This window comes from Anser brachyrhynchus, assembly GCF_964034855.1.
Source record: "Anser brachyrhynchus genome assembly, chromosome: 15".
NCBI classification, from domain to species: Eukaryota; Metazoa; Chordata; class Aves; order Anseriformes; family Anatidae; genus Anser; species Anser brachyrhynchus.
This window is the reverse complement of record NC_137733.1, coordinates 172988-189006: the sequence shown is the minus strand read 5'-3', so window position 1 is coordinate 189006 and position 16019 is coordinate 172988. Positions and strand designations below refer to the sequence as shown.

Genomic DNA, 16019 nt, shown 5'->3' with positions numbered 1-16019 from the left:
TTCTCAAAAAGGAGAATCTTAAACAATCAAGTAAACTACCAGTTATGCTGGGTAGTCTTTGAACTTTCATATTAAAAAGCCAAAGTATCAGGTACTCTGAAAAGGAAGGTTTTGTTTTTTTCAATCGATAAGAAAAGTCTCTTTAAGAATCTAAGAAGCAATTGAATTAGGAGTTTACTTAAAGCCTTCACACAGTTAAGAACTTCACCATTTGAAATGTGACCACTTAAGGGAATTATGTAAGAAATTAATAACAAAGGTTAATTTTGTTACCGAATGAGTTTTTCAAAGGCTTCCTTCTCTTTTCTCAGAGCTGTCAGATAGCGCTGTTCTTCTGTTGAGCTTCCATATATGAGGAAATACACCCTGTATGTTTAGAGGGGAAAAAAAACACAAAACTATTTAGTAAATTAAAAGAAGACACTAAAAAACGGTATTTAAGATTAGTAGCAGTAAGTGCCTGAAAAGTTGATATTTGCCTTAAAAAGGTAAGCTGAAAACATCATTTTTTTTTTCTGCAAAGATACTCCAGAATCAGCAACAAAAAACCTTATATCCATTTTTCCCTCTTTTCTTAAGAAGAATTAGGCTTACTGAAATTTTGGGATTCAACCAGGGTGGACTCAGATTTTAGTCAGACACAAAGCAAATATAATGAAGAAGTTACTTTCTTACTATTTTTAAAATCTTCCCAGAAGAGTATGTATAACTAACTATAATCTCCAATTGTCCTGATTTAGGAAAAAAAAAAGAAAAAAAAGAAAAACAAACAAAAAAACCCACACAAAACACCAAAACATATAAGACTTCAAATTGTGTATTTGCATGAGGATATCTTATCTTCTACATAGAACAAACTGCCTTTTATAGAATGGACATTTTATTACAGGTGTGTTTCCGTTATTAAGGGACTAAATACCTAGTGGGAAGTAAAAATTATCTTGCAATTACATTCGACATAGTTTTGTTTAAAATTAAAAAGAAAGCTAAACAGGAATTAAAAGGTAGCTTAAGAAGATCACTAGATGCATTTTGTGCCTTGACTGTCAGAAGTGCACAATAGATGTTTTTTTTCTTTTAAGACTAAAATTAGACCAAGAACAGTCTTGATTATCACCAAGTTCACTTGCCTCAGAGGCTTTCCAGGCCTGCTTGCCTTGTAGATTTCCAGCTGCCGAACAAAAGTTAGCTCTGCATCATACAACACAACATATCTTGGTTCTACTTCATGCAGTACCCTGGTGAGAGCATAGGGATCACTGCAACCCTGCAACGGATGAATAATTGTGAGTGGGTTTTTGAAAATACCGTAGTAAGAATCTGAAGGTAAGTTCACAGGGAAATCTTCAGGAATGGTCTCATCGATACTGCCTTCTTGGCTACTGTTTAACTCTTTGTTATCTTCCACATCCAACTCCTCTTTGTTTTTCTCCTCAGTTTTCCCTATCATTTGGATTATAGTCTGGTCTTGCTGCTTCTTGTGTTTGTTTTGTTTTGAAGAAGTTGCGAGTTTGTTTTTTTTGGCTTGAGGCCCTGTGTCTGGTCTGGCATTTCCTTTGGACTTGACGGCTTTTCTGTCCTTAATCCACACATCTCCAGCTTTCTCATCCTTTCCAAAGGTTTTGTTATACAGTCTCGTTAAAAAGGCTTCTGCTCCATCAGTAATATACTCCCTGAGCTGTGCACAAGCTCGGTCATCACTGGCACAAATAAGCACTTGCCCTGCAGTCAAGAAACAATATCATGTTTATAATCTGTTATGATGTACTTCTTTTAATCCAGCTACAAGACACCTTGAGCAAATTGTTTTTAATGATCCTAGATGCGTGCCTGCCAAATGCCTTTTACAGTTGGTGGTCACAGTTGTTCTGGACTTCCAGGGAGTGTAAATTGCATCGTATTTTGTATTGAACCAAGATTAGAGAAGGTTAATAAAAGTTCAGCATTCCTTATTCTTACACCACCTAAAACAGTAAGGTTTTACTTTTGACCATTTGAAATGAAGCACATACAGCATGGGCTGAAACATACTCAGATGCTTACTTTTTATTTTTTTAAACGTGGGATAAGACAGAACTTAATTGAGACTATTCTAGTTTTCAGCCTTTGTCAGCTGTGTTAGGGAGTCCAAAAAACACGTTTCACACAGTATTATTGACGTTTGTGGGCCCTGAATAACAATTCTCTGCAAGCTGACTCAGATAAACTCCTACAACACTAGGTTAGAGAGCCAGTTCTTATCCATTGTCAGAACACTGTGGGTGGGAGAAAAGAGCACTTTTTTACCCTTACTATTTCCTAAAATAAAACTTGGTGAAATTTAAGGGGATGAAAAGTCCTAAAATAGGAAAGGCAGCAACGCAGTTATTTAGATACACACTCACCTTCTTCTCTCTACCCAAGAAGCTGCACCTCCTGGAGAAGTGATTTTTAGGTGCCCAAGAAAATGTATAAGACAGAATGGGCAAAAGATGGAATCTCTGTTTCTTTGAACCTGAACCAAGCAGTACCTCAATTACTATAGTTCCAGCCCTCTGAAGGTCCATGCCCCTCTGCAATCCAAGCAAGGGGACTATGTTTGTCTGAACAGTTCAGGGAAGACTGCGTAACAGACCGATAAAGCTTGTAAAGCTATGAAACAGTTCTATTTCTGCATTACTTTAATTGCTGTTAGAAGGCTGGAACATGTACAAGTTGCCTCGTTATTTAGAACAAAGACCACAGCAGATGAGATCTTTTGATTTGCACTGGGATAAACTGAATAGATAATTGTCTTATAACTATCTATCCTACCGGTGAGGATATATAAAACGCTTTGTCTTAAGTCTATAAATTACTGTTTAAAACCAGCTCTTTAGTATAATCACAGTAAAGAATTAGAGCTACCCCTTTCAAAAGTCAAATAGAAGAGAAAATCAGATGTACTGTGAAAACTTCATTCATTTAGTATTTTCTCACCTGGACCACCGAAGTCTTCACTGTTCTTATTCTCATTTTCAATCTCATTCAGTACTTCTCTCAAAGCTTCCCATTTTGGGTTACTTTCTAGAACCAATTCCCTTTTCAGTTCTGAAACAAAGTAAGATTAAACATAGCAGCTTTTACAGCCAAAATACCCTTCAGAACTTTAAATTAGTGGTTCAATGTCAATAGTGTGATGGTTGTTGGCAAGTACAATATTCAACAGCCTACATATGTGACTTGTTTTGCTGATGGGGTAGGAGAGTACTCTTACAGAATCATTTAAAAATGGGGAAAAACGCTCTAATGAAGCAAAAAGTTAAAATATTGACTTGTTCTTCAATTCTGAAACTCTTGAATAAAAAAATATATATGTATTTAAAGTAATGGCAGCTTCTTATCCCTTCATATAAAATGCAAAAGATCAAGCTGAAATCTATGTAATTCAAGAACAATCCATAAAAGCTCTCCCAATGATCAGATAAGTAAGCTGAAAAGAATGCCTTTTGTTCGTGACTTGTTCGTGACTGTTTTATGTTGTTTATTATATGCTTTTTGAACAAAGATTATGTCTCAATATATCCCAGCTACCAGACTGGTAGAGCTGTGTCAGATCCTGTAACAAACCACAAGTAATAATATACAGAGTGTTTGAAATTGTGTTACACTTTCAAAATTAGGAGCGATCAGTACCATTTTCCTTCTTTACATCACTGTTTCCAGAGACTTTGCCTTTCTGATTCAGTTTCTCATCTGCAATGCGATAAACTCTTGCTCGAGCATTTACAAACATCGAAGTACTGGAGTCAAGAAACAGCCAACCTAAACAGAAAAAGAAAACATTAATAGTTTGACATTTGAAGTGTACATGCTTCAGACATTTCCAATAATAGCCTCACATCTCTCATCTGGATTACCTGTGCTACCTGCTTACTATGTAATTACTAGCTTAATAAAAGACAGAAATGTGATGCAAATCTCACGCTGTTAAGTAACAGCAGTTAAGTGGGAAGATGAAAGCATTATCTGTCAATAAAAACCTACGCCCGTATGGCTGGTTACATAAAACCTAATTAGATACCTTCATATGTTTAGGAATGTTAATTAAAAATATCATAATTTCTCTGTTTCATGCATTAACTTGTATGGTTATTCAGTGTTTACCTGAATTCTCACCAAAAGCTTTTTCACTTGCTTTCAGTGATTCCAGAAGATTGAGGAAAGTGACACAATCATACTGAGTTAGATACTGTAGCAAAGTACGCAGTACTTTCAAATCCTGGACCAAAGATTTTGTCTTAGCTCCAAGCTGATGCCAGAGAGGATCTAAGTAGTGACGTATTGTCTAGAAATATAAATTGGAAAATTCAGGATGTCAGATTTCTACTATACTAATCAAGATAGAAATGCCCTTTTTTTCCTTTACAGGAGATGCCACTTGCCACTTTTTATCCCAACTGGGATAAAAAATAGCCAAGTCAAGATGTGATGGTGAGACATTTATTTTGATGAGTAACCATTTTTTGCAAAGTTATAATATAGATGCCATTATGTAAAGTCATAAATTCAACAAATACATGCAATTCAACGATTAGCAGCTATATACAATTTAATGCTTTCAGTACATCTTTTCCTTTCTATATTAAGGAAAAATAAAGGTATTACAAGCATCAGTTAAAAAAAAAAAAAAAGGAAAAATCTTATTTTACAGGTACTGGCCTATGCCTTTAGTGTTTAGCGTTCTTTATTTAGCTAAAGTAGAAAACATTAAAATGTCTTTTAATTTTCAAATTAATATGAGTATGATGCAGATACACAACGTAGAAAGCCAGAGGAATAAAAGCCTCCAGCTTTTTTCAAGTACAGAAGGCTTCACATCAACAGTAAGTATCAGTTAATAAGTGTTTCACTATGATGACTGAAATTTATGATTTTACCCTACAGAAAGCATACGCATGCCAAACATGTTGCAGATCTGTCCATTATAACACTGCACACACTGTTAATGGACATATAGGATGGTTGAAAATACAACAGATGCATGCACGTGCATATTATTTACACAAATGTGCTTTACAGTGCTTCTCCTAATAAAGAAAATAGAAAATACAGGTATGAAATTCAAATGAATGGGGGGAGGGAATAATACATACCTATCTCTAAATGATATTATTATTATATTATTACACCAACCACAGATCAGGATGTTCTTGATATAGGGACTTTTCAAATGAAAGGCGAACAATCATACTAATTCACCAAAAATCCTGCTAGTAACCGTAACATCATCTGCTGGTTATTTATTTATTTTATAAATAATATTTTTGTTTGCATGATGGATAGTTTGAAGATCTACATCCCTTTATAATTAGGCATATCAAAACAATCAAAATGGTTACCTTGTCAAAAGGTTTACCAATAGCATTTTCTAAAGATAGATCTTCTACTTCAAGAGCTGGATTGTAACGTTTGAGTTCTCTCAAACACGCATTCAAAATGTCCAGGATTGAAGTCTGGATAGCAAGCATAGCAGGGGTCATCGACACATGTATTTCCACCACTTCAGGTTTATGCTTCTCTAAAAAGGAGTTCACTGCTATATGAAATCTATGAGGAAAAACAGCTTATTAGGATTCACATGAATGTTTTGCTTGATACTGTAATTATAAAGAAGTTCATATAAACTAAAGTTACAAACGATTTAAATGTAAATTAAGCTAAATGCAAGATGAATCCACTTCTACAGATGCGAAGACTGCAGTCTTATGAATGGTCTCATAAAACCATCTGATGATTTCACAATTATGACTGTTCTCATTCTAGGCATATGAGCCTGTAGCTCTGGTGACTGATCCATGGAGAACTACTGCACTAGATTCCACATCATCATTACAAGTAACAAACCTCAAAGGAAAAAGAACAACAACAAAAATCTCATAAGGAAGAAACTGTAATGGGCTCACAAATCCCTTGAAGTCACATGGATCTGCTGGCAGATAATTTAACATCCCCAGCTTTGGATAAGTAGCAGGTCCTTGTTCCAACACAGCCTCTATAAACCAATCTGAACACACAGTTACAAAGGTGCCAGCTTATTTTACAAACAGAATAAGGCACGGAGAAGAACACTATGTCTGAAGAACTCTGAAACTCAATGAGCATTTTCCTTACTTTGTGCTGCACCCCCAGGTCTTTTCATGGTTCAGAAGGCAAGAATGAAAATTCAGAGAGCTTTGTGTTGTTCATTTCTGCATCTTTGTAATACCAAAAGGTAGAGTTTATAATGCAGAGTGTGAGTACACAAGATGTACGTTCTAGACTGGACAGAAAAAAAAAAAAAAAGGCAGACCTCCTGCCCAAGGCAAGAACACTGAATGGGTAATCAGCTGAATTGCCCAGTCCCATTTCAGGCTCTGCTCCTGGAAGACTTAATGCATGCCACAGACTTGGCAGCTTGGTTTCCATCAGTCATCAAGAAATATTCTTTATATATCACATACATGAAAAGGAAAATTAAAACAAAACAAAACACAACACAACCTTACACAAAGAAATAAATATCCATAGAGTTTCACCACAATCAGAAAAAAAAATACTTCCATAAGCAGTGAAACTGTGAGACTGTGTTCCTGTTACTTCATGGTTTAAATTATCTGTTCAATAAATTATGTTTTTCTTAAGCTATTTAGATTATCACTTTCTGCTGTGATTTCTACTGGCTAAAAGCACAGCTATACCGTAAGGTTCAGCCTCCTAAAGATTTAATTCGAGTCTATTTTCAAAAATACTTAGAGAAATTTAGGTCTTTAAGACCATTTCTTCTGTCACAAGTTGAATGAAATTAGTTTCAGAATACAAATAGGGAACGGAGATAAGCAGATCGACTACATAAACCTCATTTTGTTAGGAATCCATGGTAGCAACCTTAATAATTATAAGATTTCAATGAAATAAAGAAGTATCTTACCTTGGCCACAGGTAAAGTTTCCTGACAAAAAGATTTCGCATCACTCTTTCCACATGGCAAAAGCCAGTGTTAAATGCAACCGCATTATCTGTAAAAGCTTTAATGAAGCCTTGCTTGTTCTTCTGGCGATAAAGCCGCAAGATAAATGCTTCCTGGCAGGACTCAATGATTCTGTGTGCCTTGTATACCAAAATGCCTGACAAAATAAAAGGTTTCCAAGTTACAAAGTAGTAAAGAGAACTTGAATACTGTATACATTTTCCAAGTCTGTCTTACTCTTCTAACTGTTTTTGTTAAACAAAGTACAATAGGAATTTCAATCTTCTAGAATGACACTGAACAAATTTTTAAGGGTTCAAACCAAGTGATTCCTCAGTTTTAGTACCATGGAACCTCCCAGTAACAGAGCTGGGTTAGTGATGCATCTTGAGCCAAAAAAAGCTTGCACTCAAATGGCAGGACCTAACAGCTTTGAAAATTCTTTACTCTTAAAGAAAAACTTGAACACTTGAACTCATGCTTTTTGAAAGGGAGAAGAGCGAATGCAAGACCTAACAGTATTTCTGCAAAGCAAGTTTGATAAGTTCAAGACCGTGAGTTTTGAATTCTTTTATTACACAAATTCTGTAGTTAGAGTTGTCAAATATGCTTTTTTTTTTTTTGATAACAGTTCAAGTATTTGTGATATTCAAAGAACTTCTGAAAACATTTCTGGTGCTTTTTTCCCCCCCTTCTATGAACATATTCCCACTTGAGGACAGAAGGGACCTTAAATTGAGCGATTACACCAACATTTTTCTTCATGGCTCTGGGTATTAGGAAAAAAAGATTTATCATATACATTTTAGTACAGAGAAATGAAACAATAGTTGAACTACATTAAGCATATTGAGGTAAACACTTTTGGGATTTACACTTCACTCAGCCAAAACCTTTTAAAATCAAGGCTTATTCTTCCTCATACTTAATTGTGTAAAATGACACATTGTATTTTTTCCACTCTGCCCCTAGTGACAAGGCCTATGTGACACTTACCTGTTCACAGCTTCAATGGAATAATAAATGCCTTTCGAAAATGGAAGCAAAAGACATCAAACAAAGGCTTCATTATGTACCTTGATAAGCTGACAAACTTACAGTGCATCTAATTTCTACAGCAAGTTTCTTCAACTCAGCATCTAGCCATTGATTTTGATGTCTTTGTTTTGCAAATTAGAAAGCATCTATATGAAAAGGATTTTCATTCAACTGCTAACCATTCATGATCAAGTCATGGAATAATCCACTGAAAGATGGATAAAACATTCATACATTTCTCCCACAAAGTCATTTTTTTCAGGACATAGTAACAATTGAACTCATTTCTGAATATCGTCAAGTTTCTCAAGACGTGACTGAATGGACATTACAGGAGACAGAGAGTTTGTTACAGGCCAATGAGACTATACTATTTGCTACAGCATTTCTATTTGGCCCAAACCACCAGGAGTACTTACGTATTGCAGTGATAATTTCTTATTTTCATTCAGCTGAATTTACGAGTTCATGAGCTGTTCATTCACATGTGATTCTTCAGTGATTTTATAAACGATATTTCTAACACTTACCAACACTTTACTGTATTTTTTCTATGTTAGTTCCTCAAGAAACACTATTACAAGCTTTTGTTGGTTTTGTCGTACAATTTCACACACACGTAGTACGTTTCCAATACAAACGCGCGTTACCCAAGCTTTAAATGAAGCACCAGGTCTGTAAAAACTGCTGTCACACTGACCTCCAGTGTCATGACGACGAGTATAACAACTCTGTGTCATTTCAGGTCAGTAGTTTAAAAAAAATCTTTAGTGCATTTATTCCTTTCATCCACACAAAACCCAAACGTGTTTTATTTTGTTTTGCATTTTTCCTCAGGATAAGGGGGAAAGGTGAACAGGAAGGAGCCAAAGGGAAGAACAGAAATTGAAGGAGGTGCCCAGAAACTGTTTACTTTTTTTTTTTAAAAAAGTTGGAAAAAACAGACAAGTCTAGAGTCCATTTGCCTTAGCATGAACCTGTTCGATATGTTTCACAGATTTGAGGTTTTAAAGGTTGACTAAAAGGAAGGAGATACAGCTTATGAAGCAAAAACTTACATTCTTCTACACAGTTAGTATTCTGTTGCATTTAAACATTATAAAGATGTTAATATTTATATACCAGTAAAATATTCTTATACTCTCAGGCATCTGTTTTACTCGCTCTTCAGGCTGTAAGAGGGTTTCCAGCTTAGACAAGAACATAAAAACAACTGAGGTCAGGAGGAGAGGGGGACCAGAACATTAGAGAACAAGACAATTGGAACATCTTTCATGTGTAACTTCTATATAACAACAAATAAAGTCACAAGCTATGCCCAAAAATCTTTGCGAAGTTTTAACAACATTATTTCATAATATTGCTATTTAGACAGCATCCAAGATATTAGAAGAAGATTAGTAAGACGTTATTTTATTTGACGGGAAAAATCATCAGGACTAATTCATTAATGCAAAAACCAGCAAGTGTGCATGGTTGATAAATATGCAATCTAAAATCAGTTTCAATCACAGGCCATTTACGTTGAGTATTCTGGACACTATTTTCTCAAGTATAATCAGTTATTTTCCTTGGAAAGCAATGCAGCCACTCTGAATTTCCATGTTTCTTACGTCATGGCATGGTTTAACTGCTGATTGTTTTCCAGTTTATTATTGATATCAGAAAGCCATACAGGGATATTATCCACTGCCTAAAAAGAATGTGGATGATTTCAAATTGTGTGATTAAATAAAGCAAACAAGTTTAGAGCAAAGATGACCATTAAAAAAAAAAAAGAAAGAACTACATATTTGTTCCTTTTACCCCAGTCTTTGTAAAAAAAAAAAAAAATAATTCTTCAACCTCAACATCAGTCAGTCGGACTCTTTCAACAGAATTACACTTAATGTATTTTCAGTCATGGCTTGACTTCATTAAGCTCTTACCAGTAATGAGGTTTGCAGGAATTCTGTCGGTAAGGAAATCTACCACGAGGATTCGACTTGTTGCAAAGAGAACTCCTCCTTGTGTGTAAAATTCATAGCGAGTGTTACTTGCAATCTCATTGGTAACACGCCGAGGAAGATGAACAACTCCATCTGACCTCAGTTGATCAATAAAATACTCCTAAAACAAATGCAGTAAAATCACAACAGACTTCATTCTGACAACTGATGAAATGGATACAAAAAGAATCGCAATTAGTCCTATTTTATTAGTTTTGCAGAGCCGTCCACAACCACATAAAAACATGACAGTGTAAGATACTAGGTAAGGAAGTCAGAATTATGGTGATGTTTTATTTTGATGTTTTACTTTGCTAAGTTTCAAACCCTTTCAGGTGACTTAGAAACATTAGTATTTTCAATAGCAGTTAGACAATATTTAAGAAAGTACAAGACTCTGACACTCGATGGATCTTAAGTACCCTGAAAATTTTTTCTTGCGTTTTTCAAAGTATTTTAACAGCTCTTTTTTTCAGGGAGCAGGCAATACTAACTTAAGGCTCGAGAAGTGACAACGGCCCGTCGCGGCCCGCCAAACCGCCGCGGAAGAGCCCCCAGCCGCCAAACACCATCTCCAAGGCGGCAGCAGCCGGCGGGCAGCCTCTGCTCGGGCCCGGGCAGCCGCCTCCATACCTCCTTCCTCCTCCTCCTTCCCTCACCTCCTCGGCGGGGCTCGTGTTCAGCACCAGCACCAGGCTGGCAGGCTCGCTGTAGAGGCGGAGGAAGCGCAGCAGCAGGCGGTCGATGCCGAGCCCGCGGGCGCACACCACCAGCCCGTCCTGGTGGAAGAGGTCCAGGAAGATCTGGCTCTCGTGCTCCAGCAGCGCCGCCATGGCCGCCGGCCCCAGCCCGTCACAGCGGCGCCTGCCCCCGGCCCGCCTCGGCCTCGCCGCGGCTGCGGGAGCGGCGCCCTCACGCGGCTGGAGGCGCTGCCTCCACTCGTACTTGAGGGTCTTCTGAGGGCCCGGGTCAGGTACGGAGGTCATTTTTTATTATAAATGGTTCATTTTTAGTCACAGACTAGAGGCATTTCTTAACCAAGTGTAAGGAATAGTCCAGCAATTCGTGCCACTAAGGGGTGTGAAGGGTTAACATTGAGGCCTGGGTTTAGGCGAGAAGAGAACAAAGGGATTTCTTCAGAGAAAAACTGCTGACTTTGCACGGACGTGCAGTAACTTCTCACAGCCGGCCAAGAGACCACTAGATAAGGAGGAAGAATATGAGCCTCCCTGTCCGAGCGGCCCCCGAGAAACTAACAGAGACTGATAAGCAGGCGCACCTGGGAGGACTTCGGATTCGGGAAACCAATTATAATAACCCTGCCTCTTCTAGAAGTAGTAATGAATATGTATTAGCCTAGTAGCATAAAAACCAGCCGCCTTACGTAACAGGTGTGCGTCCTGGGGGAGCAGAGACTCCCGGCGCACCCAGCGCTGTTTGCTTGCCTCTATTCATTTAATAAATTGTAAACTTTGATTGTAATCCTATTTGGGACTCAGTCATTTATAAGAATTGGGGGCTCGTCCGGGGTGGTCTTGGTTCCTGAATTCTGACTTGATCTAGGAGGGGCGCCCCCACCATTTGGTGGCTCCTGTTCGAGTCAGGTCGGGGCTAATGCCATCTTGAACCTGAATAAGGGCAAGCAAAGATTTAGATTTTTTTATGAGCTCCCTTTGCCGGCTGCAGCACTATATTTTGCCCGTAATTCTGCGCGCGAAGATCCGAACGAAGACGACGGAGTCGTAAGTATTTAAGGCGTATACCGTTCGGTTGGGTGGGATTCGGTTGCCTGTGTGTGTGAGAGTGTGACTGAGACGGAACGTAGTTCCGAAGCGATTGTGGAGGTCTTCTAACCGCGGTTCCGATCTCCCGCGAGGGACTTGGCCGGTGAAGGACCGAAGCGATTCCTATAGGATTCGTGGGTGGGTGATAGGTCCTAAACCCCCTGCAAGACACTCTCACTAAGGCAACCAAGGGCTGTAGGAATTGCCACAGTAAAATTCCTAGATGGGTCAGACAAAATTGAAGACCCGGGACCAGAGAAAAGGGAGCAAATTACCAGACATACCACCAGAAAGTCCATTAGGGATAATGATTAGAAATTGGAACGATAGGGGCCCCAGAAAAGGGAAAAAGTAAATTAAAAATGGTTCAGTATTGTATGACAGAATGGCCAAAGGAGCCTTTAAGACCACATGTCTTTTGGCCCGTTTTCGGATCCTTTGAAGACTGGGTTTGCCAGGCCTTAAATATACATGTTAATTCAAAGGAACCTTTTAGCCAGGAGGAAAGTGATTATGCAGGATTATGGATCAGGATCTCACGTCCTTTTCCAGCCTCAATATTTACACTAAAAGCAGACGAGAAGTTTGACGAAGAAGAGAACAAAAAAATAAAAAAGAAAAAAAAAAGGAAAAAGAAAAAGATGATGAATGGGAGTCATTGGATAACCTACCACCTCTATATCCTAACAATCCACCCCCGGTGGTGCATCTTGTAATCCTGTTTTGTTCTTAAATGTTTTGACTGTGTCAAGGAGGAAGGTGGGAGCATTATCTAAGTAACAGTTTAGAAGTTTGTGTATATTCGCGGTGGTGTTCGGTCAGTTTCCCAAGTATCGGGGGAGCGGGGCTGACTGATTATCAAAGTGGTAGAACGGAGAGTCACTTCTTTGGTGGTTCGGGCCTGAGCTCTGGGAATTTGGTAAGAAGGGGGAGAGCGAATTTATTTAGGCCTCAGTACCTTTTTAAACCCCCATCTTGACGGATACACAGGAGTGATTCCTTGTTTTGTGTAGGCTTACTAACAAAGTGCATGAGAAAAATTAGCATTTGGCTTGAAATTCGGTCTTATTGAAATGTAAATTTTGTGGAAAAGGTGTTATTGTTTGTCTAGAAGACAGAAGGCTGAGTGCTTCAGGTGTTTTTCCGAAGTCCTGCGGATTTATGATTGGAATGGGGCTCATTAATAATCTGAAATAGTAAAGTTTGTATGTGGAAAGAAGAGTTTAATCCCAGAGAATTGGGACATTTGGGAAGAAGATTAGGAAAAGATAGTAAAAACCTGCAATAAAAAGGTTTGCGTGGAAATTGAAACAAGGGACAGTAACTAATATAAATAAATAAAAGGGAATGGGAAATCAAGGAAAAGGGGAAAATCCAAAAAAAAAGACGTCCTAAAAAAAAAAAAGCCTCCTTGGGTGCATATTGGCACATTGGAAGGATATTGTTAGAAATGGGGGCACAGAAAGCAAGAGGACTTTCACTAAGTATTGCAATCAATGGTGGCCACTATATAAACTAAATGGCCACTTTATGGATCAATCGACTATAACAGTGTCTTGCAATTAATGTTTTTGAGGAGAGAAGGAAAATAGGATGAAATGTTGTATAGTGATATGTTGTTTCAGCATGTTGGAGGGAAAAGGTTTGGAATTAAGTTGGCCCCTGACTGAGCATTTGGTGTTGGCATTAGAAAAGTACGGGCTGGAGAAAGATAAAGGAAGTGTTAAAAGGGTTGTTGAAGGTGTTAAAGGTTGTGTGGCATGTAGTATTTAACAGAGCTGTTTGAAGTTGAATGAGCAGGGAAAGAGGATGTAGGAATGTTAATAGTTCCGTCTCAACCCGAGGCTGAGATCTCTAAATCGCGGGTGTGAGCCCTCTGGGGCAGGGGGACCGTGATGGGTCCGAGAGAGTTGTCGTGGAAACAAAAAAGCAGCTAACTCTTGAAACAACCTGAGTTCCTGTGTGAGCTCAGATTGCCAATGGGACCGCTCAGGGAACTTTCAACGATTGCATTCCCCTGACCGACCCCCTCACTGAGACCCTAATCACCCCGGAAATTATGTAAATACTAAAATCTGGTTAAATTGGCTATTGGGAATTGAGAATCTGTTCCAACAAGGTCCAAAAGAAACCCCTATGGAATTTATGGAATTTTTGAATTTCTGGACCAACTTTGAAATGCAATGAAAAAAAAAAATGGACCTGGCTTAAAAAAAAAAAAAAAAGAGACAGAGAGGCAACTGGCTAGCCTCTTTCCAGGGCAATCAGCCCCTGATATCAGAAAGAAATTGTCTTAGGCTGCAGGACAAACTTACAACAGTCAGGAATGATGGGGACCTGGGGCATCTACCCTAGCAGGTCCACTAGTTGAAATAAAGCTAGGAAATGAAGACAGAGGCTTGAATTTTTTGTTGGTTATGGGAGCTTCTTTCTCTGTGTTAATTAGGCTGTAAATGTAATAGGAGCAACATATTCAGTGTTAAATAGTTTAAAAGGACGATTAGGAACTAAGACAACTACAATAATTGGAGCCACAGGGAAAGAGGAGGAATGGTCATTCTTACAACCCCTTGATTTGCGTTTTGGGGGTAAGGAACTAACCCATGAATTTTAGTATGTACCAGAATGCCCGATGCCACTCTTGGGACGGGATCTATTAGCCAAATTAGATGCAACAATAACCTTTGAGGATGGAGAATTAATAATGAAGGTACCTGAGTCCAAAGTAGGCCAAATCCTAATGATCAAAGATAAACCCTTTGTTAATATTCCAAGAGAAGTAGAAAATGCAGTTATAGCAACAGTACGGGAAACAGATGTACCAGGGAAGTCGAAACTGGCACAACTGGTAAAGGTGGAATTAAAGGAAAGAGCCAAACCTGTTTGAATCAAACAATATCCACTTAAGATAGAAGCTAGGCACGGGAATGGTGAAAATTATTGACAAATTTCTCAAATATCAGATTCTGGAAGAATGTAAATGGGAATACAATACTCCAATTTTTCCAGTAAAGAAGCCGAATGGCGAGTATAGATTTGTACAAGATCTTAGAGCAATAAATGAAATAACAAAGGATATTCACCCGGTAGTAGCTAATCCTTACACATTGTTAACATCTGTGAAAGGGAAATATAAATGGTTTACCGTGATAGATTTAAAGGATGCCTTCTTTTGCATACCTCTTGATAAAGATAGTAGAAAATTATTTGCCTTCAAATGGGAAAACGTATTGAAGTTTTTGGACCACATATGGTAGGTAACAACCGTTTTGGAACAAAGGGGGGGGGGCACTGGTTATCACCCAGCTGGATGATGAAATATCAGGCAATCCTAACTGAACAAGATGACATAACCTTGAAAACGACTAACCTGTTATATCCAGCAGTATTTCTAGGAACCGTTCCAGAAGAAGGACCGTTGGAACACAATTGTGTGGAAATAATCGAACATACGCCAGCCACAAAGATTTGAAGGATGTACCCCTTGAAAGGTATTCAGTGGGAATACCACACTCCGTGGCACCCACAAAGCTCAGGGAAAGTAGAAAGGATGAATCAAACAATAAAACAACAATTGGCTAAGTTAATGATCGAGACACAGCTGCCCTGGACGAAATGCTTACCATTGGCACTTTTAAACATAAGAACTAAACCACACAGTGAGACTGGATTATCATCATATGAAATGTTATATGGTATGCCTTATTCTCAAGGGATGCCCCTAGGGAACAATGTAGTTGAGGATCATAGTATCCAGAAATACATAATTACCATTGGAAGGAGATTACAGGAGATAAGAGAAATTGGCATGATGACTCAGACACCACCTTTAGGATTTGCTATTCATAAAATACAACCAGGAGACAAGGTCTTAATAAAAACCTGGAGAGAAGAATCATTGAACCCCCAATGGGAGGGACTGTACCTTGTTTTACTTACTACTGAAACAGCTGTGAGAACAGCAGAAAGGGGTTGGACCCACGCATCCAGAATAAAAGGACCAATAACTACCGAAGCCTGGAGGGTTGAGTCCACTCCTGGGGAACTGAAACTGAGACTAAAGAGGAACTGATATCCCAGCAATGAGGTTCTGCATGAATTAAGGGCACTGGATAAAGAGGACAAGGCTGAAGGGAGGAAAGGGAGAAGGCAAGACCGGGGTAGGACCCTCCACTGCGGCGTGTATGGTCTACCGAGGGAGGCAACCCCTATGGGTATTGACCGCTGAGTGAGAGTGCCTCG

General features: G+C 38.6%; 1 protein-coding gene across 1 annotated transcript in view; it reads right to left on the bottom strand.

Moving 5' to 3' along the window:
* LOC308178385 (DNA repair endonuclease XPF-like) overlaps nucleotides 1-10980 on the bottom strand; it is a 52807-nt gene extending 41827 nt beyond the window's left edge. The window contains exons 1-9 of the mRNA XM_080556943.1: nucleotides 10653-10980; nucleotides 9934-10114; nucleotides 6929-7124; nucleotides 5361-5568; nucleotides 4126-4306; nucleotides 3655-3783; nucleotides 2959-3069; nucleotides 1131-1722; nucleotides 274-366 (exon numbers count right to left, since the gene is read on the bottom strand). Of these exons, the coding sequence (XP_080413069.1) occupies nucleotides 274-366; nucleotides 1131-1722; nucleotides 2959-3069; nucleotides 3655-3783; nucleotides 4126-4306; nucleotides 5361-5568; nucleotides 6929-7124; nucleotides 9934-10114; nucleotides 10653-10979 (2018 nt within the window). The 5' untranslated portion in view covers nucleotide 10980. The remainder of the gene's footprint in view (nucleotides 1-273; nucleotides 367-1130; nucleotides 1723-2958; nucleotides 3070-3654; nucleotides 3784-4125; nucleotides 4307-5360; nucleotides 5569-6928; nucleotides 7125-9933; nucleotides 10115-10652) is intronic.
* Nucleotides 10981-16019: the final 5039 nt, after the last annotated feature.